Source organism: Pelodiscus sinensis, chromosome 5, assembly GCF_049634645.1.
Source record: "Pelodiscus sinensis isolate JC-2024 chromosome 5, ASM4963464v1, whole genome shotgun sequence".
Classification (NCBI taxonomy): domain Eukaryota; kingdom Metazoa; phylum Chordata; order Testudines; family Trionychidae; genus Pelodiscus; species Pelodiscus sinensis.
Window position 1 is genome coordinate 86,700,956 of NC_134715.1, and position 22,650 is coordinate 86,723,605.

Consider the following 22,650-nt stretch of genomic DNA (forward strand, 5'->3'; position numbering starts at 1 on the left):
TTTGATTTAAACTGTGAAACAAGATGCAGATATTTCTGTGTAAATGTAATTGATACATACTGCATAGGTGAGAGATACAGTACAATCCAGAAACATATTGGTCTGTAAAATATGCTAAAACACTTGCAAAACAAAATGAATTCATTTTTCAATCTTCTTTAATGCAAATCCAGGCTATTTCAAACCAAAGAAAGAATATAAATCTCTAGTCAACAGCAATCAAAGATGAATGACTTAGGACAAAGCTATGTTAAGGCTAAAGAAGAGAATTGTCAATGGCACTTTTATATAAAGACAAACTTTACAACACATTTAAAACAGCTTGTCAAAAATGTGAAGAAGGATTGACAGGCACCAGTTGGTCGAGGAATATAGAAGGGTGTTAGGTAATTAAATAGCTTTTGCCTCCTCTGCAAAGTACTTCTCCTCCAAGTCCACCTAGAGTGATGTATACTATTCTGGCTGAGCATCGACATCACAAATTCCCACCCAAAGATAGGTGGGAAAAAAGCACAATATTGCTTCTGACTTGGATCATACACTGCACGACAGTAAGGTAAGTTATCCATCTTGGTAACTCTTAATTAGATACAGTGATATTCTGGGATATATTAAAATCATTTCCTTATAGAGATTCCACAGGTTGATGCCAAGTATTTCCTCAGAAATAGATAACAAAAAATGTATCAGATTTAGATTAAACCCTGGAGTGATCTTTTCTTCAGACATTCAAAATCAGCTTAGAAAGTGTTGTTATGCAAGGGAAACTCTTCAGCTATAACAACTTTTATATAAAACATACTTTTTTCCACTCAAATCCACTGGTCCATATAAGTGCCGCTTTTCATCCTAGGCAATTTCATTTATCTCAGTGGGATTATACAGAGTTTGGATCAGCTCTGAATTTGGCCCAACACTTCAGGATTATCACTGACATTATGAATAACACTGTATTGTAGCAGTCTCGTAGCATAAACCCAACTGATCATATTCATTTTTAAGCTTACAAAATTATATCAAACATTTATGCATTTTGCCACCTGTATTATTTTAAGATTACTGGTGTGGCATTTACACTGATTTATTATAAAACATTTTCTCTCACTAAAATACTTTATTAATATGTATATGTTCTATACAGTTTCTGTTTGGTGATTCTTTCATTTAGCTCAGCTAATTAAGATAGCATTTGAGAGAAATTACAGAGTTCCCTTTTTATATGGGCATTGTATTCTATTGTAGTCTATCACATCGGGTCATACACTGACCTTGATCAGCATGTACAAATTGCACTATTGTCAGGTGGAGTTTTGGATGTAGATAAAGGGCAGTAAATAGCTGGTTAACATCTGACTCATCACAAAAAAAAAGTCTCTTATTCTACCAATGCACTGATTTAAATGACTATAAATGAGCTGAAATAAAGCCCAATAAAAAAAATCTCTTAATGACATCATACACTCTGCTAAATGCTATTTGCTACACAGACCAACATGATAAGAATAACTGTTTATCAAGTTTATTTTTTTTGAACTTTTATATTTTGCAAGGGATTACTGAAGCCACTTTCTCCCTGCAAAACATAGTGTGCACCCACATTAATTCTTTTAAACTTCTCTACCTTGAGACAAGTGAGTGGAGGTTCAGTTAGCTGATTTGGTGGATTCTGTATATAATGTGGTCCTCAAGAGTTTTAAATCTTTGTTTCAGAACTTGCATTTTTAGTTCTTTGCAGGAGAATACACTGAAAGGGATTGCTGGGTGTATTCCAGGGTCCGTCATGGATCCCATGTCATTAAATATGTTTATGACTCTTTTGTAAATCAAGAGTACCTTTTACATATGCATAGAACCAGGATCAGAGTCGAACGAGGCCCACAGGCACCAGTTGTGACATTATAGTTACAGTAGGGACTAGTAAAGTTGGGCTGGTCTGGGCTGGTCTTAAAGTTTGTAGCACCTCAAACAGACTTCAAACAGACTGAAAATTGTAGAGAGGAAGAAAGGAGTATACCAAGTCTGCACAAGTCCCCCTATGAGAGTTCATGTAATTAATTAATGAAGGTGAATTTTTAAAGAGTTAAATAAATTCATGACTAACACCATGTACAACTATAGATTTTGGAACAAAAAAGTAATTAAATCTTACTATTACAAAAGGGACAGGAAGGAATTCCTCATCCTTTCAGCCTTTTACATTCCACAACTGCAAAGTCAAGTTATGAGAAATTTCCACTTTCCTCTGAAGCATCAGTTATTGGACAAACAAGATCTTGGACTTGTTCAGCTAATGGTCAGAACCATTACAGTCTTAGAAATCCTAGGTTTCTATGTGAAAGTACAAGGCCCCCAAGTAGTCTCTTGTGTTGCTTGTATTTAAGTTGGCCCTACAGATGCATCAGTTCTTTTAGAAACAATTATTCTGATATTGACATGAACTTTCTACAGATGGACAAGAAATCCCTTTAAATGGCAGAAGAACCAATGTACTTCTGAGGCCAAAATAATTATTAATTCAGAATGCAGCAAATTACTGTCTTTAATAGCCAAGTTTTTGTGACTATGTTCATCTGGAGGCTCTAACAGGTTTGTTCTGTATGTATTTGGAAGAAATACTGAATAGTTCATGCATCCGAAGCAAGCATTTCAAATTTCAAAATGTTCAGAGACGTTTTTAAAATATCTATAGGGTCCAACTTGCAATCACTAGTGAGATTGACCTATGAAGGAAGGCTGAAAGAATTGTGTTTGTTTAGTTTAGAAAAGAGAAGACTGGGGGGGGACATGATAGCCATTTTTAGGTATCTAAAAGGGTGTCATACAGAGGAGGGAGAAAACTTGTTCATCTTGGCCTCTGAGGATAGAACAAGAAGCAATGGGCTTAAACTGCAGCAGGGGAGATTTAGGTTGGACATTAGGAAAAAGTTCCTAACTGTCAGGGTAGTCAAACACTGGAATGAATTGCCAAGGGAGATTGTGGAATCCCCATCTCTGGAGATATTTAAGAGTAGGTTAGATAAATGTCTATCAGAGATGGTCTAGACAGTATTTGGTCCTGCCATGAAGGCAGGGGACTGGATTCGATGACCTCTCGAGGTCCCTTCCAGTCCTAGTATTCTATGATTCCTTTCTTCAAGGAGAGACTGGATTTAACAAGCATAGGGAATTCCATGCCAAAACCATCACAGCACTCCACAAAACCCACTGATTTATGGAAGCTGTGTGCTTCCATAAATCAGTGTAACTGAAGACCTGGAGATGGAAATATAGAAATCACATGTGCCAATCATAAACTACCATTATTTCATCAGTCAGACAACAGAGACCATCTTTAGCTCAATGACAGATCCGACCAAGTGATTAAGAATTTCACATTCCAAGATCTGTGCTGCCCTTCTAGAAATTTAAATAAGCACCATCTAGTGACACTGTTTTCAAGTAACAGCTAATTTCAGCAACAAACTGTAATGTTCATGTGATGTTAAATATGCTGTCAAAATAAATGGCATTTTGTTTCAGGTAAAAATGTTCAATATGTGATCCTTAGATCTGCTGCTCAGGTCACTAAGACCTGTGCAAACTCTTAGGCAAAATGCGTATGATCCTAAATGTCTACGCAATTTTTTGTATCAAATTGGTTCAATTAATTTCTATAATGATAAAAAACCTATTACACTTGTAAAAATACACTAAACAAAACACATTTAACCCTCCAGAGGGAGGGATAAAACTGCCATTCACATTATTTTAGGTGAGGTTTGAGGTACTCTTGGAAGAGGAGGAGGCACCATTGAAGCTGACTGATCCGGAGGTACAGAATCACAGAAACATATCCAGTTAATTTAAAGTCCTATTGGAGAAAAATACACATTTCAGTATGACTATTTTTCTAAGTAGCTACATTGAGTGGATTCAAGAAGGCACTTCATTTGAAATTCTGAAAATTGTCTCATTTTATCCTTGTCATTTTATCTAGTCCATTTGGAATTTGGCAGGGATAGAACCAGGAGCCATGCAGTGGAATCGTTTGTTCATGGAAGAGCCCTCTCCCGCCCCCCCACCCCAAAAAAAACCAACTCTGTGATGACTCTGTAGGACATTGTGTGGGTAGTTGGCTGGCCATTGCACAAAGGCAACCAGCAGCACAAGACATTGGGATAATGATTTGGAAGAGATGAGAAAGAAGGCACCCTGCAAGAGTCAGAAACATCAGCATTTTTACAAAATGAAAAAGTGAAGGGCCACTCATTTTAAAAACGCCACAAATGTGTCAGAGACAAAGACACGCACAGTGTTATTTGATTTCTTTACTCAATATTTCAAGCACTTAATGAAAACCATGAGGCATTGTGTACTGAATGTGCCCACTTACTTGGGCTTCCGCTCCTTATTGGGGAAGGGCTGCGACTTCGAGGTAACTGCAAGACAAATAGCAAAGAGCAAGTTAGCAGGCCAAGAACAATACCAGTGACTGAAGCCCCTGCAACAATAAGGAATTGATTAAGACAGATAAGTCCAGATGATCTTATCAGGTGACTCGTGCCTTATGCTGCAAAGGAAGGCAACCAAGACTCTGCCAATTGGACGTAGGGGAAAATCTCTTCCCTACTCAAATCTGGTGATCAGTGAGACCTTCAGGATGTAAGTCCCATCAGCCTCACAACTAGATGAAGTGTTCTCTGTACCACCTTCAAGTGTGATTCAACAAGGCACTTCCTCTCAGTCTTCTCTCATGACACCCACATGTAGTGAGTCTAACAAGATATTGTTAATAAGGTATTTCATGTATGTACCCACACATTTTTATACACGCAATGGGTATGTGTGTATTAATATATAAAAACATCCCCCACATTCTATCTATGCACTATATACGATAGACACCTGATTATACAGTATCATTAAATAATGTTAAAGTATATATAGATATAGATAGATAGATAGATATAAAACTATTCAAATATTCACAAATTGAAGAACCTGCACCACGAGTAAAAAGCTTTGCTACACTCTCACGTAATCTTATTACTGTGAGCTCAGCCTTTCCTTCCTTGTTCTTCCTCCCTGATTTGTTACTCCTGCCTTCCATTAGAGGGTAAACTTAGACTGCTAGTTCTAAGAAGCAGGGACAGTGTGCTATTTATCTGTATTGTGAGGGGCCTAAAACATTTTCTGGGTGGTTGTACTTGATAATTAGGAAAGGCTGGAAGTTTAAAAAAAGAGGACACCTGTAGAAATGGACAGGGAGCAAAGCACGTAAGACCATCAACTCAATCAAAACTTTCATTAGCCTACATGTGATCTGCAATGAGGATAGTTTACAATACAGTTTTTAATTGAAATTGTTTATATAATATGCACACACACATGATAACCATATACAGTCCTGGTAAACATAGTAAAAGAAAAATGGCTCTAGAGGTTGAACCTCTCTTGTCCAGCACTCTCTGGTCTGGCAACATCCATGGACTGGCATGATTTTAGTTAGCCAGAGGTCCAAGTTTAACATGGTCCCGTAAAATTTGTTTACAGACACCAGTCCCGGCTCTCAGTGCTTTGTGCTTTTATTTAGCTCTAATTTACCCCTAAATGTCTACACTCGCTCCCTAGTTCAAGCTAGGGATGCAAATGTAGCTGACCGAAATTGCTAATGAAGCAGGGATTTAAATATCCTGTGCTTCAATAGCATCATCTCGCCCATGCATTATTCCGCTCACCAGCTGATTCGAACCAGGAAGTGCGCTCCTCAAAAAATGAGGAGTAACGTTAGTTCAAACCAAGGGGTTTGATTCGAACTAACGTGTCCCGGAGCGCACTTCCTGGTTCGAATCAGCTGGCGAGCGGAATAACGCGCAGGCGAGATTATGCTAATGAAGGGGATATTTAAATCCCCGCTTCATTAGCAATTTTGGTCGGCTACATTTGCATCCCTAGCTCGAACTAGAGAGCAAGTGTAGACATACCCTAAGAGACCAGTAAGCAGTGGAAGTGTTGGTAATGCTATTAGACAATATTCATCTTCTTTGGGTCAAATTCTCTGGTTTGGCACTGGTCAGGTCCCAAGGATGCTGGACTAGAGAAGTTCAACCTGTACATGATAATATAATTCTCTGGGAAGTCACCTTATACAGCAAATTTTATATTCACCTTATGGAGAATGTGCCCTGCAATATATATTTACACACATACCACACCACCAATAATATTAAGTACAAATATTATAATAATGAGGTAGACTGCACTGGCCTATAGCATAAGTGAACAGGATTATGGTAAGTATACCATAACTTCTTGCATTTGCAAACATAAGCAAACAGGGAACATATAAAAATTAAGATACATTTATTGTGTGTCTTAGTATAAACTTGAAAGGTACCTTCATGGACCTCAAATGCTAAGGAAAGAATAAAACAAAAAGTTAAGGGACTGGAACATATTGGTTGGATTTCAGTGATATGTAAAGAGAGATATAACTTGTAAAAATCATCATATAAATATGCCAGCAGAAACATGGAACTTTGAAAGCCCACCTTCTGCATAAAGGTGATGTAACATTGCTTCACAAGATGACTTCCCAGAGAATGGTATCATAAAGAACCATTTTCCTTTACAAAGTCAATATTAGCTTGGTGCCATAAATCTGATTAACATAGTTTATTTAGCCACTTGAATATATTTCATAACAAATCAAAGTGTGGTCAAGCAATTTACTATAGTATTTATCACCAAAATTTACATAGTTGACTAAAATAGTAACTCTCCGCATGTATTTTGTACAATGCAGTTGTATATGAGTACCTATTTATAAGTACAATATTTCATCCTATTCCATGCAAGCTTGTCAACATGAATGCTTATTTCCCAGGTTCAACGTGCACACATGGCTTGTCATGTTACTAAATCCCTAGAGCCTGTTAAGTATATTGAAAGTTCATTGATCAGTGTGTTATACTATACCAAGGTGCGGCTGGGGCTTGCAGAATGAGACAGAATAGGGCTCATGCTGCGGCTTCTGCTTCTGCTTTTACTCCTGCTCCTGCGAGACCACTACAATAAAACACAGTAGGACACAGATCTATATTTTAAAAAGAATATTCATTAAAACTAAATTGGGAGCAGCCTTCTTTCCCTGAAGCCAAGACTTGAGTATATGAATAAAAGAATATTTCTTTAAGGCCCTAATTCTGCAACCATTTATTTACGTATTTTCCTTTAAGCACACAAGAAATGTACTGAGGTCATTGGGACTACTCATATGCACAAAATTAAGTGCGGCTAGATCAGGTCCCAAATAAATATTTATATATAAAATCCTGCCTGTTCCAGAGTTGCCTCAGAAATTAAACAGGATGACTTCCCTTATCAAGCCTGGGGGTACATACCAGAGCACCTCTCTTTGAAACTGCCTCTCCCTTCACAATAACTGAATCATTTTCGATCAGAGGAGGCCACACATGATAGACCACCAAGGGAGCAGTAAAATCAGAGTCGTAACTGCGATGGTACCTGTTCAAAACACAGCAAAGAGGGTATTACCATGTCAATACTGAAAGAAAGCAGTGATGGCTATACTTGATAAGGCCAGAATATTTATTATAGCTTGTGATATGTTTTAACAATATTTCAATAGTACAAGTATAAAAAAGGAATATACTTGTATGAAACCCATCTAACATAGACATATGTCTTCTGCCAGTGCTAATGGAAATTTTGTTATAATAATGTCTCACATCAGATGCACACCTGCATAACCGAGGTAAAAGCAAGGGCTGATGGGCAACAATGAAGTGCAGTGTTTGGATAAATAACATCTTCCTGGGCCACTTTGTCAAACAATGATTAGATAAAAAATACAACAACAAATATGAATCAGGACTAAATATTAAATTGACAATAATAGTTTCCATCAAAGAAACCAGTTTGGATTTTGGACACACTAGCTAGAAAGGTCAGAATTAGGATTCTAGGAAGCCAAGAAAAGTTACCTTGGACGACAGCAGTACCTTCAGTTTCTCCTTCTCCTAATGATTGCTGCTCTTTTTCACATCCTCTCCCCATATATCTTTCTTTCTCCCTCCCTGACCAATGTCCACAGTCATATATCCCCACAAATGGACACAATAAGCTTCCCTTGTCGACCGCACCATGTCTAGACTGCCGCGCTGTGCCGGATCAGCTGATTGTCGGCACAACGTGGTGGCCATTTTTATTTTAATGAAGGGATTATTTAAATCCCCGCTTCATTGACTATGTTGAATAAACTACTTTACATGGCTTCGTCAACAGAGCTATGTAGTCTAGACACACCCGAAGAGCCTTAAAAGAGCCCTTAAAAGCTGGTTTGCAAGATATTGAAGAAAAATAATCCATTTCTACAAAGAATTTTCACTTTAAGAAGTGGCTGCTCTTCCACAGAGCTGATGGTGGGGTACCAAAGAGCTCAGAATCCACAGAACAGCTTCCAGAAAGGATATGCAGAGGATCCTGAGATGTGTGTGACCCTTGAAAGCAGACACCATCATGGATACTTGCTTCTAATGAACTGGGAAAGTAACAGTGGAGGAAGTAGCAAGAAGAATTCTTTTTAAAAAACTGGAGGCAGAAGGGAATATGGCAGTGAGAAAGATGATAACCTTACTAAAAATATTAAGATCAAATATGCACGAGACTGGAGTTTATGGATAAAATTGTTGCCCTGTTGGTTGAAAAAATGACTAATTGAGAAATATACTGCCCAAAGTTTGCATACTTTTGAAATTATATTCCACTACAACCCTTGAATTCTCATCAAATTTGCTACGCAGCAGGAAAACAAGACTCAGACTAAGTGAGTTTACCAGCAATCTTAAACCTTAGTGTAAATGTGGCTGAACTGCCTGAAGGATGGACTATGTGACCTTTTCATCTCTAATTTCTATGGTAGGAGTCTATTATTAAATATTTCAGAGTTCTTACTTGTTCTCATTAAAAAGTTCTCCATCTGCACCAAATGCAATATCAAGAGGCGGAACCAAGGTTTGCATTGAAAAAGCTACACGGCACAGCTCCCGAATCAAACTGCTGATCATGATGAAGTCAACTTCTGGTGGAAATGAAATTTTAGGATTGATGTTCATGGCACGAATTACTTCCTGAAAAATAAACATAATGTATCAAATTACTCCTTAGTTTACCAGAGCTTTTTAATTACAGACTGGCTAATATGGAAACAGCTGACCCTCCTAACTTTCACAAACTCCATTTAATAAATGGTATACAGAACACCAAAGATGTGGTCTTATGTTATTTCTGAAATGGCATTACAATATTGGCATCAATGCTGATATCAGTTCTGTGACTAGTATACTGATTTTAAGAGAAGTACAGTGCTGTCTAGGCTACTACTGAAAGCATCATATAATTGTTTTATTTACTGTAGTGGATTACTTTTGCAAAACAAAAAGACACTACAATCACAGATAAAATATATTAGATATAAATAATATGCTTGTGTTTATATTACTGCATAAGAAAGCTTATTGCTACAACAAAGTAAAATGAGTGCTGTTAACTTCTCCCTAGTAAAACTAAGAAATTTCAGATTTGTACAAAATATGAATAGTCAAGCTTCATATTCCTCATTACTTACATTGACACTGGCTTGAACATCATATAAATCCTCATGGCGCACTATATAATCCAGGATAGTGTCTTCAAGTGATTCAGGCCCTGAGTAAGTTAAAGACAGAGTTTTTCTCACACGCATTTTGAATTGTCTGAAGGCCATCTTTGCTGCATGGAAAGACTCCTGCAAATGTTAAAATAACCAATTACATTTAGAACTCTGTGATCAAGAAAATAGGTTTGATTTTCAAACAATGGTCCAGAAACATGCCCAGAGTAACCTCACTGATATTGAGGAATAAATTTAGCCAAATGTCTTTCTAGTTTTCAGGGAAGAAAAATTCTTGTGTTAAATTATGATAGTATTTAGAAACAATACACTTTGGAGAAAGTAGTCTCAGATTCATTCCTCACACTTGGTTTTAAATTCCAGGTGACAAATCAGATTAGAATGCTTCATACTTCCCTTCTAGAACTTTCTATTTTTTCCATAAAATTCCATCACTTGCTAAATCAAGTACTGTAGTTTAAGATATTTAAAGATGTCAGTGGACAGGATGTTGTATCTAGAGTGTAAGATTCTCTAGTATAATACATATAGAGGAGTACATGTTGTCAGTTAGTAAGAAGATTTGTAGTTTGATTGTGTAATTTGGTTGGAAATTGCTATTTTATGGAAAAACAATACCACTTTGTATTTATACAACAACATCTGCTATTGAGTCTTGGTGAGGAGCAACCACAAGTCTCAGTGATAGCACCAAGTGTTCAAAACTTCTCAGCGCCATATCCATTAAGAGTCACAATTTTTGTTCAGGCTAAGTACTAGATCAATTTTCTAGAGGGAGAAAATGAAGCACAGAAAAGCAAAATGACCTGTCACAGGTCACAAAATGAACTGTGGCAAGCAATGAGTAAAATTGAGAATTCCTCTTGTCTCCCTACCTACCTAGGCTCTTATATGATACCCAATAAATTAGAAAACATGCTTCTAGATCTCTCATGTGACTTAATGTGAAGCACCATATGAACCAGTCTTAGTTATTTGGAAATATTACATTTTAAACTAGTTTAAATGAAGCAGTGTGATCTAGTGTAATAACAATGGGCCCAGCAGTCAGGAACTGCCATGTTTTAGGGAAAAGATAAAAAGGATAATAAATTGAAGGAATTAATGAAAAATAGCAACAAAAAAAAATGTATCAAGTGAAGCATTTTCTTCTGTAATTCAGTTTTAATTCAGCTAGGTGATATTATTTTACATAAAGTGTGTGTCGTGCACAAACCGTAATGGAAAAAAAATGTTAAACATTTTATTTCATACCACAGCTGCAACATATATTATCCTCTGCACCATCTCCAGATCCTCGATATAAGTCATCAAAAGGGCCTGTGCATCCAAACGTTCTTGAGCATAAATCTCACTAAAGCGAGCCACCAGGTGGGCATGACGTGCAGCATTTGTAAGTCTGGCTCGGCCAGGTGAGCAGCTCCTGAGTGGGAGAGGACTAGGGGATCTACTTCGGCAGCGCCTTGGAGAAGGAGAGCGACTCCGTGCAAGTCTAAAATGAATGATAAAAAGTAGTTAAGGTCACCCTGTTATTTTCAGAATGTTTTGGTCTGGTCTACACACAGTTTTTATACCAATTTGATTATTGTGTTTAAGAGTGTGATTTTATACTGATATAATCAAAGTCCTAGAATGGATGCTGTTACACCAATAAAAAAGATGTGTATCCCATTACAGCTTATTCCCATAAAATGGTTTCTAATATCAATATAGTTGAAGCAGTTCCAAAGCATGTGGGGGTAAGCACCTTGTACCACAGAAACAGAATTTAAAAGAGTAAAACTTTAGGAATTTTTTCCTCTTCCGTTACCAATGTACAGTGACTGACACAGTGAGCAAACAGTCTTGTGCTGGAATGGAATGGTGCTCCAAAAGTCTTATAGCAAGAAATAACACATTGCTTCTGTCCAGAAACAATTTTTCTTTAATCTGCCAGGCTGTCCTTTTGATATGTTTCCTGAAGCTCAATGAAAATATTTGTGTATTCCTCCCCTTTCTTCCTTCAAAATAAATTTGGTGGAAGAGTTTGTTGTTTCATTATAAAAGGGAGAAGTTTAAATGTGTTTACTTTTCAATCTAAACTCGTGTATCTGCAATTTCTTGCTCTTCAGTTGCATCTCAACATGTGTATCCTAGCATGGAAGATTATAAAATTAAATTTGAGAAACTAATTTAGATGCTATTCAGTTTTTGTGTTGCTTCCTTTGTATGTTTTAAAGAATTGCCAGATTAGGGTCAATACCTGCTTTGAAGAACAGATTTTTGGGCACCCAGGATGGCAATCTCATCCTTTAGTATTTGAACCTGCTGCTCATAATCATTCAGGCGATCCAGATTCCTCAAAGCGCTCTCCTCCTGTGCTTGAGAAGCCTTCAGACTTAATCATACAACATAACGCTAGTCAGAAAGAACCCTTTATTAATCCATATTAAACACAAAAAGCTTTGTAAAAATAACGGGGAGATTACCTTCTAAAATCTAGAAAGAAACACGGGGAACTCCCTTGTTAACAATGAACTGCAAAAAGCAACCCAATTTTTTCCCCTTAACTGATATTCATGGGCTATGTCTACACTGCACATTGTTGCACAATAAGATAGGTAAATGAGGCACGGGGATGACTATCGCCGCACCTCATCTGCATACCTACTGAAGTGCCATTTTTGCGGCATGGGCTTTTGTGCAAGAAGGAGCTGTCTACACGGCTCCTTTTTGTGCAAAAACCCTCTTGCGCAGAGCCGTTCCGCCACTTATTTTCAGAAATAACGGCTCTGCGCAAGAGGGGTTTTTTTGCACAAGGAGGAGCCGGGTAGACAGCTCCTTCTTCCGCAAAACCCCGTGCCCATGCCGCAAAATGGCGGCTCATTAGGTATGCAAATGAGGTGCAGCAATAGTCATCCCCGTGCCTCATTTGCATATCTTATTGCACAACAATGTGCAGTATACACATAGCCCGGTATACAGATGCATGTCTTGTGACAGGGGATATTAATTACCCTTACATATTCCAGTACCACTTCAGGTGAATTAGGTCGGTCTCTTTCCTGTACTCCACAACATAGTCTCAAACTTTTTTTAAAAAAGGTTTTGTTTTTTTTTAAATTTTCCCCATCAGATCCTCTTTCTTCTGTCTGCACAAGTGCCTGTGCAAGATTTTTAGAAGCCCTGAATAATGATATCACATGAGGTTCCAACCTTACTGGAGTTCTCCCTCACCCCAAAAGATGGAAAGATTATGATAATTCTTAAATTTGTCATATGCCCTGCAAAACAATTTTAAACATGTCTATATTGCTCTTTACCACTTTTCCTAGACAAGTTAGAAGAGAGGAACTCAAAGTTTAAGAGAGTTATCTCAAAGTTTCCCCCTTTCCTCATCCCTTTCCGGAAAAGGGATGCTAATGAGACACTTTGGAATTGCAAATCTGCAGGGGATTTAAATATCCCCCACGGCATTTGCATTTACATGGCTGCCGCTTTTTTCCGGCTCAGGGTTTTTGCCGGAGAAAAGCGCCAGTAGGAATAAGGGATCCTCCGGAAAAGGGCTTATTTTCCAGAGAATCACGTCTAGACTGGCGCTTTTCTCCGGCAAAAACCCCGAGCCGGAAAAAAGCGGCAGCCATGTAAATGCAAATGCCGCAGGGGATATTTAAATCCCCCGCGGATTTGCAATTCCGAAGTGTCTCATTAGCATCCCTTTTCCGGAAAGGGATGCCAATGTAGACACAGCCCTGAGGTTTTCTGTCTTGTTTTGGACACATTAGGGGTACATCTAGACTACATGCCTCTGGCAACAGAGGCATGTAGATTAGGCTACCCGGCATAGGAAAATGAAGCAGCGATTTAAATAATCGACACTTCGTTTAAATTTAAATGGCTGCCGCGCTGAGCTGATCAGCTGTTTGTTGGCTCAGCACGGTAGTCTGGACGATCCGTGGTCGACATCAAAGGCGTTTGTTGACCTCCCAGGTAAACCTCATCCCAGGAGGCATACCTGGGACGTCGACAAATGCCTTTGATGTCGACGGCGGAGCATCCAGACTACTGCGCTGAGCCGACAAACAGCTGATCGGCTCAGCGCGGCAGCCATTTAAATTTAAATGAAGCGGCAATTATTTAAATTGCCACTTCATTTTCCTATGCCAGGTAGCCTAATCTACATGCCTCTGTCGCCAGAGGCATGTAGTCTAGACGTACCCTTAGCGTTTTCTTCCCTTTCTTTACAGGTGAGGTCTTTGAAGGACTTGACTAATTATGCCAAATGAGGTTGCCACTTGCGCTGAAGGTCATCTTTCTCCCTCTACTTCAAGGCGGGAGGCTCTAAATGTAATGCAAGAATTGCCACTATACCAAGGAAAAGGAAATATGCCTCTCATTTGAGGCAGGAACCGTTACCTTTAGTATTCATTTCATGTGACATCACTAGTCACATCGTTCTATTCCTGAAGCAAGGATTTCCAGACGAGAGAGATAAGAGGTGACCAGACATTTCTATTTAAATAAATAATCAGGAAAGAAAACCAGACTTTTTTTACCCTGGAGATGTGCAGGGGAGGGAAACATTTATGCATCATAATCCCTTGGCAAGGGGACAGGGATAACTTGGAGAGAACAGGGGTTTAAAAAACCAGCTACTAAGTGACAAACGTGAAAGTTTTGCCAGGGAGTTTAGAGCAGAAGAGTGAGTGGAAGATATACTTAACAATAACCCTTATTACGCCACATACACACATACTAGATCTACACTGCAATGGTAAGTCAGAAAAAGAAACTTAATTTGTGGTATGCAAATTGTGTATCTTTTTCCACTTTAATGTCAAAAGAGGCTTTTCCGAAATTTGGCGTGTCTACATAGCACCAAATTTCAGAAAAAAGTGCTCTTTCAACACATCCCTTATTCCTCATAAAACGAGGTTTACAGAGATGGCAAAAGAGCACGTCTGCTTTTCAAAAAATTTTCTGAAAAAGCGGATGTGTTCCTTGGACACAGCATTGCTTTTCCAGGATACCTCCAGTATCCCAGAAAAGCAGTGCAGTCTAGTCACAGCCATACACAAAACCCATCAAGAGAAGAAACTAAACCTGCAAGAGTAAAAATAATGCTGGCAGAAGTCCTGCCGCAAAGTTTATTGCCCTGAATGCAGTATGTAGGATTCCAGGCCTTGTGGGCAGTTGGGTTATGTGTACAATTGTTGCAAAGAACTCAGGGCTATTAGGGTACATCTACACAGCACCCAAAACTTGAAATAAGATACAAAATTTGCACTATGGTACACAGCACCAAATTTTGAAATAACATGCTATTTTGAGCCATCCCTTAACCCTTGTGCCACAAGGTTTACAGGGATGGCAAAATAGCGTGCCTATTATTTCAAAATAAAAGGTGAGTTTCTAAGATGCCAGGTAGCTATTTTGGGATTCCTCAGTATCCCAAAATATTTCTGCTGTGTATACCTACCCTAAGAGACCAAGGATGGACTCCTGAAAGCAAAGAGGCTGAACTGGAGGAAGGGAGGTACAGTGAGACTTTCAGTGACATAGTAGAGCAGTCCCACCCCTCAGCCTGACAGCCTCTGTGCTACTGAAGAAGATGAAAATCTTAGAGAAGGAGAACATCAAGCTAGATTACTTGAAAATTGTCTGTTCTGTTCATTCCCTCTAAACTAGATGTGGCTAATGCCAGATGCAAGACAGGATATTGGGCTAGATGAATCACAGGCCTGACCCAGACAGGCCATGCCACCTTATGTTTGTATAAGTAGTAAAAAGGAAAACTACATGGCACTGTTTTATTTGACACAATACCCTTAGCAATTATGGTGACTAGGCAATGCAGACAGTCAGGATTGTGTCTGTAATAAGACACAATAATTTCACACCAAGAAAAAGTAGAAGTCTTATTTCAGTATTTCCTATCTTTTGACAATTAACATTATTCACAAGCACACCCCTCAAGATGAGTAATTATAAAATGTGATGATCCTCATCTGAAGTTCTATGTAGTAAGTCTTACTTTCTCAATAATTCCCATCTCTTAACTGAAGTTATTACAACTGCAGCTAATAACTGCAAATTATTGCACCTTCAGAGACCTACTTAAAAAGATGCCTACTTTCTTCATAAGAAAAACAATGGCATTAATGTTATAGTTTAAAGCTAATTAGAGTACATATACACAACTATGTTTATACAACTATGTCCCCACACGAAGTCACAAATTTAAAATAATCCACAAATTGGATTATTTTTAAAAATATAGAAAGAAAAACAAAGCAATAGAAGAAAAGACCCTCTGTATAGAACATATACAGTAGACCAAGCTCTAACCTTCGACAGCCTTGACATTATTCCTTTTCAATGCTAGTCTAGCATTGGTGGGAGTCATGCTGTTTTAAATTTTCTACTTAAAAACTATTCTGCAATCTCTATAAAATTACATATCCAAAAATCAGTAGAACATTACCAGTTTTCCCACTGATTCTAAGGAGCTCTGAATATTATGGGATAGTAGGAAACATTGGGTCAACGGATGTTTCAGAGACAAAAAACATTAATAAAAGCAAATGAGTGTAAATAATTTTGTACAGAATACTAGACCTGGAAGGGACCTCGAGAGGTCATAGAATAATAGGACTGGAAGGGACCTCAAGAGGTCATCGAGTCCAGCCCCCCGCCCTCAAGGCAGGACCAAGCTCCACCTACACTCAAGAGGTCATCAAGTCCAGTCCCCTGCCCTCAGGGCAGGACCAAGCACCATCTAGATCATCTCTGATAGATATCTATTCAACCAGGCCTGGCCTTAGGACAAGGCAAGCAAGGCAGTTGCTTTGGGCCCTGCACCTTCAAGGCCCCATGCTGCCAGAATCCCACCAAATCTTCACATTCCACATTAACCAGACACCTGCCCCCCATCCCCATGTACCACACGCAGTAGAAGGACTCGGATAAAGCTGGGGAGTGATTAAGAAGTCTGTGACATTTAGGAATTAGAATCTCACTGTATTTCACTGGCAGCTGGGACCCATCCCCTCCCTGCCTCTGTTCTTCCCTTCCTGCTGGCACCAGAGCTTGTGAATGATTCACCACCAGTCAAGGGTTTTACCCTCACTATCGGCACCGGAAACCAGGAAGACTCAGTAGCCACATTTTACAGGCAAGGAACTGAGGCTCAGACTCATGAACGCTGGGATTAACCAATCTGCCAAAGAGATTTGGGCACCCACCGCTCAGCAAGGTGGAAACAGGAAGTGAGGAGTGATTTGGAAACTGATGCCTGCGACTCCTGTCCTTTGTCCTAGGGCACGTGGCAAACCAGCAAAGTACAGCTCTGCTGAGCTGAGCGCTCGCTCTGTGTGGGGTATAAAGGGGACACCTCACTGTACTGAGCTGTCTTCTGGAATCTGCCTGGCCCTGCCCTGCACACTCTCCTCCCACAGACGCCTTCTCCCTCCGGGACTTCCCGCAGCCATTCCCACTGCACAGAGACCCCCAGGCCTCCTGCCCTTCTCATCTACTCCCAGTATCCCTATTTGCCAAGTTCACCCCCCAGAGCCCATCCCACTCCTCTCATGAGCTCTGAAACGCAAGCTGGCAGCAACAGCTTTTGGACTGGCTTTAACATGGGCCCCAGGGATTTGGGGTCATTCAAAGAAGGGGCAGGTTTGACCCTGAAGGAAACATATAATGAGGCTCCCACCGCAGTGCGCTCAGCACTGCACAAATACAGGGGAAAGCGCAGCCTGGATCCTCTTCTCTCCACCCCTGCGCGAAAGATTTGGACCAACAATGGCAGGAGTTTGTCTCTTTTATAAGCAGCAGGATATGCAAATCAGATCGACAGCTTTCTGTTTAAATCAGTCCCTGTCTCTGCTCAGCCCCCTGAGTGTGGGCAGCCCCCTGAGTGTGGGCAGTGACCTGTCAGTCCCGAGAACTTTCCCCACCAGCACCTGGGACAATGAGGGGTTGGCTCGGCATAGTGCTCATCTCAGCGAGTGTAGAAGGTGTCTGGTCCCAGATCAGCCTGGTGGAGTCTGGAGGAGGAAATCAAGAAGCCCGGGGAGACCCTCACACTGACCTGCACTGTGTCCAGATTCTCAGTCACTAGTATGGGTGTGCCCTGGGACTGCCAGCTGTGGGGGAAGGGGCTGGAATGGGTCAGAGTCATCTGGTGCACTGGAAACACCGCGTACAGTGATGCTCTTAGAAATCGCCTTAGTATCACCAGAGACACCTCGAAAAGCCACGTGTCCCTCATACTCAGACTTTAAAGTCAGAAGGGACCATTATGATCATCTAGTCTGACCCCCTGCACAGTGCAGGCCACAGAATCTCACCCACCCCTCAGAATAATCCTCTCACTTATATCTCCGATAATGAAGCCTTCAAATACTTTGACGGTCCCAAGATGCAGAGAGTCCTCCAGCTGTGATCTGCGCCCCATGCTACAGAGGAAGGCGAAAAACCTCTGCCAATCTACCCTAGAGGAAAATTCCTTCCCAACCCCAAATATGGCAATCATCTAAACCCTGAGCACGTGGGCAAGACTCACCAGCCAGAAACCCAGAAATTCTTTATAGTAACTCCTATCATCCCTCCATTGACATATTTCCCACTGAAAATGAATGGTCAATTAGTTACCAAGATCATATTCTCTCATCAACCCATCCCCTTATCATAGAATCATAGAACTGGAAGAGATCTCAGAAGGTCATCAAGTCCAGCCCCCTGCTCTAGGCAGGACCAATCCCATCTAAATCAACCCGGCCAGGGCTTTGTCAAGCTGAGACTTAAACACCTCTAGGGATGGAGTCTCCACTACTTTCCTAGGTAACCCATTCCAGTGCTTCACCACCATCCTAGTGAAATAGTTTTTCCTAATATCCAACCTGGACCTCTCCCACCACAACTTGAGACCATTGCTCCTTGTTCTTCCATCTGTCACTACTGAGAACAGCCTTTCTCCATCCTCTTTGGAACCTCCCTTCAGGAAGTTAAAGGCTGCTATCAAATCCCCCCTCACTCTTCGCTTCTGCAGACTAAACAGACCCAACTCCCTCAGCCTCTCCTCATAAATCATAAGCTCCAGCCCCCTAATCATTTTGGTTGCCCTCCGCTGGACCCTCTCCAATGCGTCCGCATCTTTTTTGTAGTGGGGGGCCCAGAACTGGACACAATACTCCAGATGTGTCCTTACCAACGCCGAATAAAGGGGAATAATGACATCTCTTGATCTGCTGGCAATGCTCCTCTTAATGCAACTTAATATGCCATTAGCCTTCTTGGCTACAAGGGCACACTGTTGACTCATATCCAGCTTCTCATCCACTGTAACCCCCAGGTCCTTTTCTGCAGAACTACTACTTAACTGGTTGGTCCCCAGCTTGTAACTATGCTTGGGATTCTTCCGTCCCAAGTGCAGGACTCTACATTTGTCCTCGTTGAACCTCATCAGATTTCTTGCGGCCCAATCCTCCAATTTGTCTAAGTCACTCTGGACCCTATCTCTGCCCTCCAGCGTATCTACCTCTCCACCTAGCTTAGTGTCATCCGCAGACTTGCTCAGGGTGCAATCCATCCCCTCATCCAGGTCATTAATAAAGATATTGAACAAAACCGGTCCTAGAACCGAACCTTGGGGTACTCCACTAGAAACTGACCGCCATCCTGACATCGAGCCGTTGATCACTACCCGCTGTGCCCGGCCTGCTAGCCATCTTTCTATCCATCTTACCGTCCGTTTATCCAATCCACATTCCCTTAACTTGCTGCCAATGATATTGTGGGAGACCATATCAAAAGCCTTGCTAAAGTCAAGGTATATAACATCCACTGACTTTCCCATGTCCACCAAGCCAGTTACCTCATCATAGAAGCTAATCAGATTGGTCAGGCACGACTTGCCCTTTGTGAATCCATGCTGACTATTCCTAATCACTTTCCTCTCATCCAAGTGTCTCAAAATGGATTCCTTAAGGATCCCTTCCATGATTTTTCCAGGAACCATGATTTTTCCAGGAACCCTGCAGCTGAGCTGCCTGCAGCCCGCAAACACTGCCATGTATCGCTGTGCCAGAGACAGTGAGGGGAAACCTGTCCAAGCCAGCACTTAAACCAGTCGTGCAGAGAACCAGGCTCCGTGTGCGAGCCACAGACTGTAACAGCTGCCTGCCCAGCGGTCTCTCTGCCTGGTAGCTGCTGGCTTCATCGCCATCCTGTGGTCAGGCGCAGCACTTGTGGAACGTATCCCACCTCCCCCAATTCACACTGAGACCCAGAACCCCTGGGGCTGCAAGTCCAGGCCTCTCTCTTCCAAGTGGGGAAAGGCCACAGCGAGAGTCAGTCCGAGCTCTGGCTATGGCAGCTGGACTCACTGGCCCGTGCTTTCTGCTCCTGAGAAGATGGAACTGGAGGCTGTAAATCCAGTGCCGGTGGTAGTATCCAGAGCCCCGCTCTCGTGCTAAGGGGGTGGCAATTCATTCCCCAGCTCAACAACATCTGAGCCATTTCCTGGCCGGGGCATTTATCCAGGTCAAACACTCAGACAGGGACCATCTGTGCACAAGGGCAAGGGGCAGAGCGGGCTAAGCCCCTTGGGCTTCCACACGAGCGCCCAGCCTCAGAGACACTCAGAACATCTTTCGGGGCTCTGTGCTGCTGAGTATTCACCATCCACCAGCGTCCTGCCTTGGGCCCTGCAAACCCTTTGGCTGGGCCTATATCCGAGTTGCTTTTAAATGCCTCCTGTAATGGAGATTCCATGACCTCCCTGGACAATTTGTTCCAATGTTTAACCATCCTGGCAGTTAAGAAGTTTTTCCTATTGTCCAACCTAAACCTCCCTTGCTGCAGTTTAAGCCCACTGCTTCTTGTCCTATCATCAGAGGCCAAGGAAAACAGTTTTGCTCCTTCCTCCTTGTAACACCTTTTTAGATACTTGAAAACTGCTATCATGTCCCCTCTCAGTCTTCTCTCTTCTAAACTAAACAAGCCCAGTTCTTTTAGTCTTCCCTCATAGGATATGTTTTGTTGCTCTTCTCTGCACCTTCTACAATTTCTCCACATCTTTCTTGAAATGTGATGCCCAGACACAATATTCCAACTGAGGCTTAATTAGTGCAGAGTAGAACAGAAGAATCACTTCTTGAGTCTTGCTCACAATACTCCTGTTAATGCATCCCAGAATGATGTTTGCTTTTTTTTTTTTGCAGCGTCACACTGTTGACTCATATTTAGCTTGTAGTCAACTATGAGCCCTAGATCTCTTTCTGCAGTATTCCTTCCTAGACAATCATTTCCCATTCTGTATGTGTGAAACTGATTGTTCCTTCCTAAGTAGAGTACTTTGCATTTGTCCTTATTAAACTTCATCCTATTTACCTCAGACCATTTCTCTAGTTTGTCCAGATCGTTTTTAATTATGCCACTACCTTCAAAGCACTTGCAATCCCTTCCAGCTTGGTGTCATCTGAAAACTTAAAAAGTAGGGCTGTCAATTAATGTGCATTAACACCTGCGATTAACGCAGAGCAAAATTAACCCGTTAATTTTTTTAACACGTTAATCGCAGGTGTTTCTGCAGTGTTACCCCTTTGAAATGCTGAAACGGTGTTTCAAAAGAGCAGTGCTGCATGGAACCAGGGTCAGCTGGGGACTCCAGCTGATCGCAGTCTCCCATAGCGTGTCTCTTTGAAACGCTGCAATAGCAGCGCTGCACGGAGCCTGGAGTCAGCTAAGAATTCCAGCTGACCCCAGGCTCTGCCATTGCGCTGCCCCTTATTTCAAAGGGGCAGTGCTACAAAGTGATCCCAGGCTCCCGCAGCGCTGCCCCTTTGAAACGCTGCCATGGTGTTTCAAAGGGTCAGCACATCGTGGAGCCTGAGGTCAGCTGGAATCTTATTATTGTTTAACAGCAAGATTAATCACACGATTAATCATGATTAATTTTTAATTGCTTGACAGCCCTATTAATAAGCTTATTCTCTATGCCAATATCTAAATCATTGATGAAGATATTGAACAGAACCAATCCCAAAACAGACCCCTGTGGAACCCCACTTGTTATGCCCTTCCAGCATGACTGTGCACCATTAATAACTACTCTCTGAGAAGGGTTATCCAGCCAGTTATGCACCCATCTTATAGTAGCCCCATTTAGGTTCTATTTCCGTAGTTTATTATTAAGAAGGTCATGTGAGACCATATCAAATGCTTTACTATTCTGAAAATCAGCTATGAACATGCATGGCATTCATTTAAAAAAAAAAAATCTCATCTCTTGTTTAAAAAAAAGGACACCAGTTTATCACGCAGCCATGGTCACTTGCTATTTAATCTTCAGTTTTTTAAATAATTTTTCAGTTAAAGGGTTAAAACAATGACCATAGATTCATAAACTTTGTGTATGTTATTTAAAAATAAAATAAGACACCTTAACCTGATGGAAGTTAATTTTTTTTTAAATTGCAAAGCCTAAGAAGTTGTAGGACGTTTCTAAAGTTAGCACAAATTAAAACTTGAGTGCTGTAAGTCCCTGAAAATAAAAAGTACAAGAAAAGTGGTTTTCAATCAAAAAGCCACAGAATTTCATTTTCAGCAGCTCAACATGCTCATTGTAGAATCAATAGCCCAAATTCAGCACTGCTTTTTTCCCCTATGTTTGTACAGTCCCTAGCACCATGAATAGGTAGCCTCTTGATGTAACCACATTACAAATAGTTTGTCCTTATGGTTTAATCACTCATAATACCTCATCAGTTATTTTGACCCTTATACTTTATTTGTATTACTCCATTTAGGCTTTAAAAATCTCACACTTATTAGTCTGTAAATAATGTGAGTTTTCTTTTTTGCCATTCAATAGCTACCTCTCACACTGTAATCAGCCAGGCACCATCAGCATGCAGCTTACTCACCATCACTCAACATTGCAATTCTGGAAATGACCAAATTTGAATGGATCAATACAGAAAAAGTAAAAA

The 22,650-nt window shown here is 40.8% G+C and overlaps 1 protein-coding gene across 12 annotated transcripts in view; it reads right to left on the bottom strand.

Moving 5' to 3' along the window:
• Positions 1–140: 140 nt before the first annotated feature.
• The window catches only part of SPATA18 (spermatogenesis associated 18), a 50,519-nt gene continuing 28,009 nt past the window's right edge, over positions 141–22,650 (bottom strand). For 9 of the 12 annotated variants that reach the window (XM_075930440.1, XM_075930439.1, XM_075930441.1 and 6 more), the window contains 7 exons: positions 11,916–12,050; positions 10,928–11,165; positions 9,629–9,787; positions 8,956–9,131; positions 7,383–7,506; positions 6,958–7,047; positions 4,293–4,418 (listed from right to left, as the gene is read on the bottom strand). In XM_075930440.1, the coding sequence (XP_075786555.1) occupies positions 4,320–4,418; positions 6,958–7,047; positions 7,383–7,506; positions 8,956–9,131; positions 9,629–9,787; positions 10,928–11,165; positions 11,916–12,050 (1,021 nt within the window). In that variant the 3' untranslated portion in view covers positions 4,293–4,319. Of the gene's footprint in view, positions 3,851–4,292; positions 4,419–6,957; positions 7,048–7,382; positions 7,507–8,955; positions 9,132–9,628; positions 9,788–10,927; positions 11,166–11,915; positions 12,051–22,650 lie in introns of those variants that run through there. The other 3 variants (XM_025179934.2, XM_025179937.2, XM_006113468.4) reach the window with 2 other exon arrangements.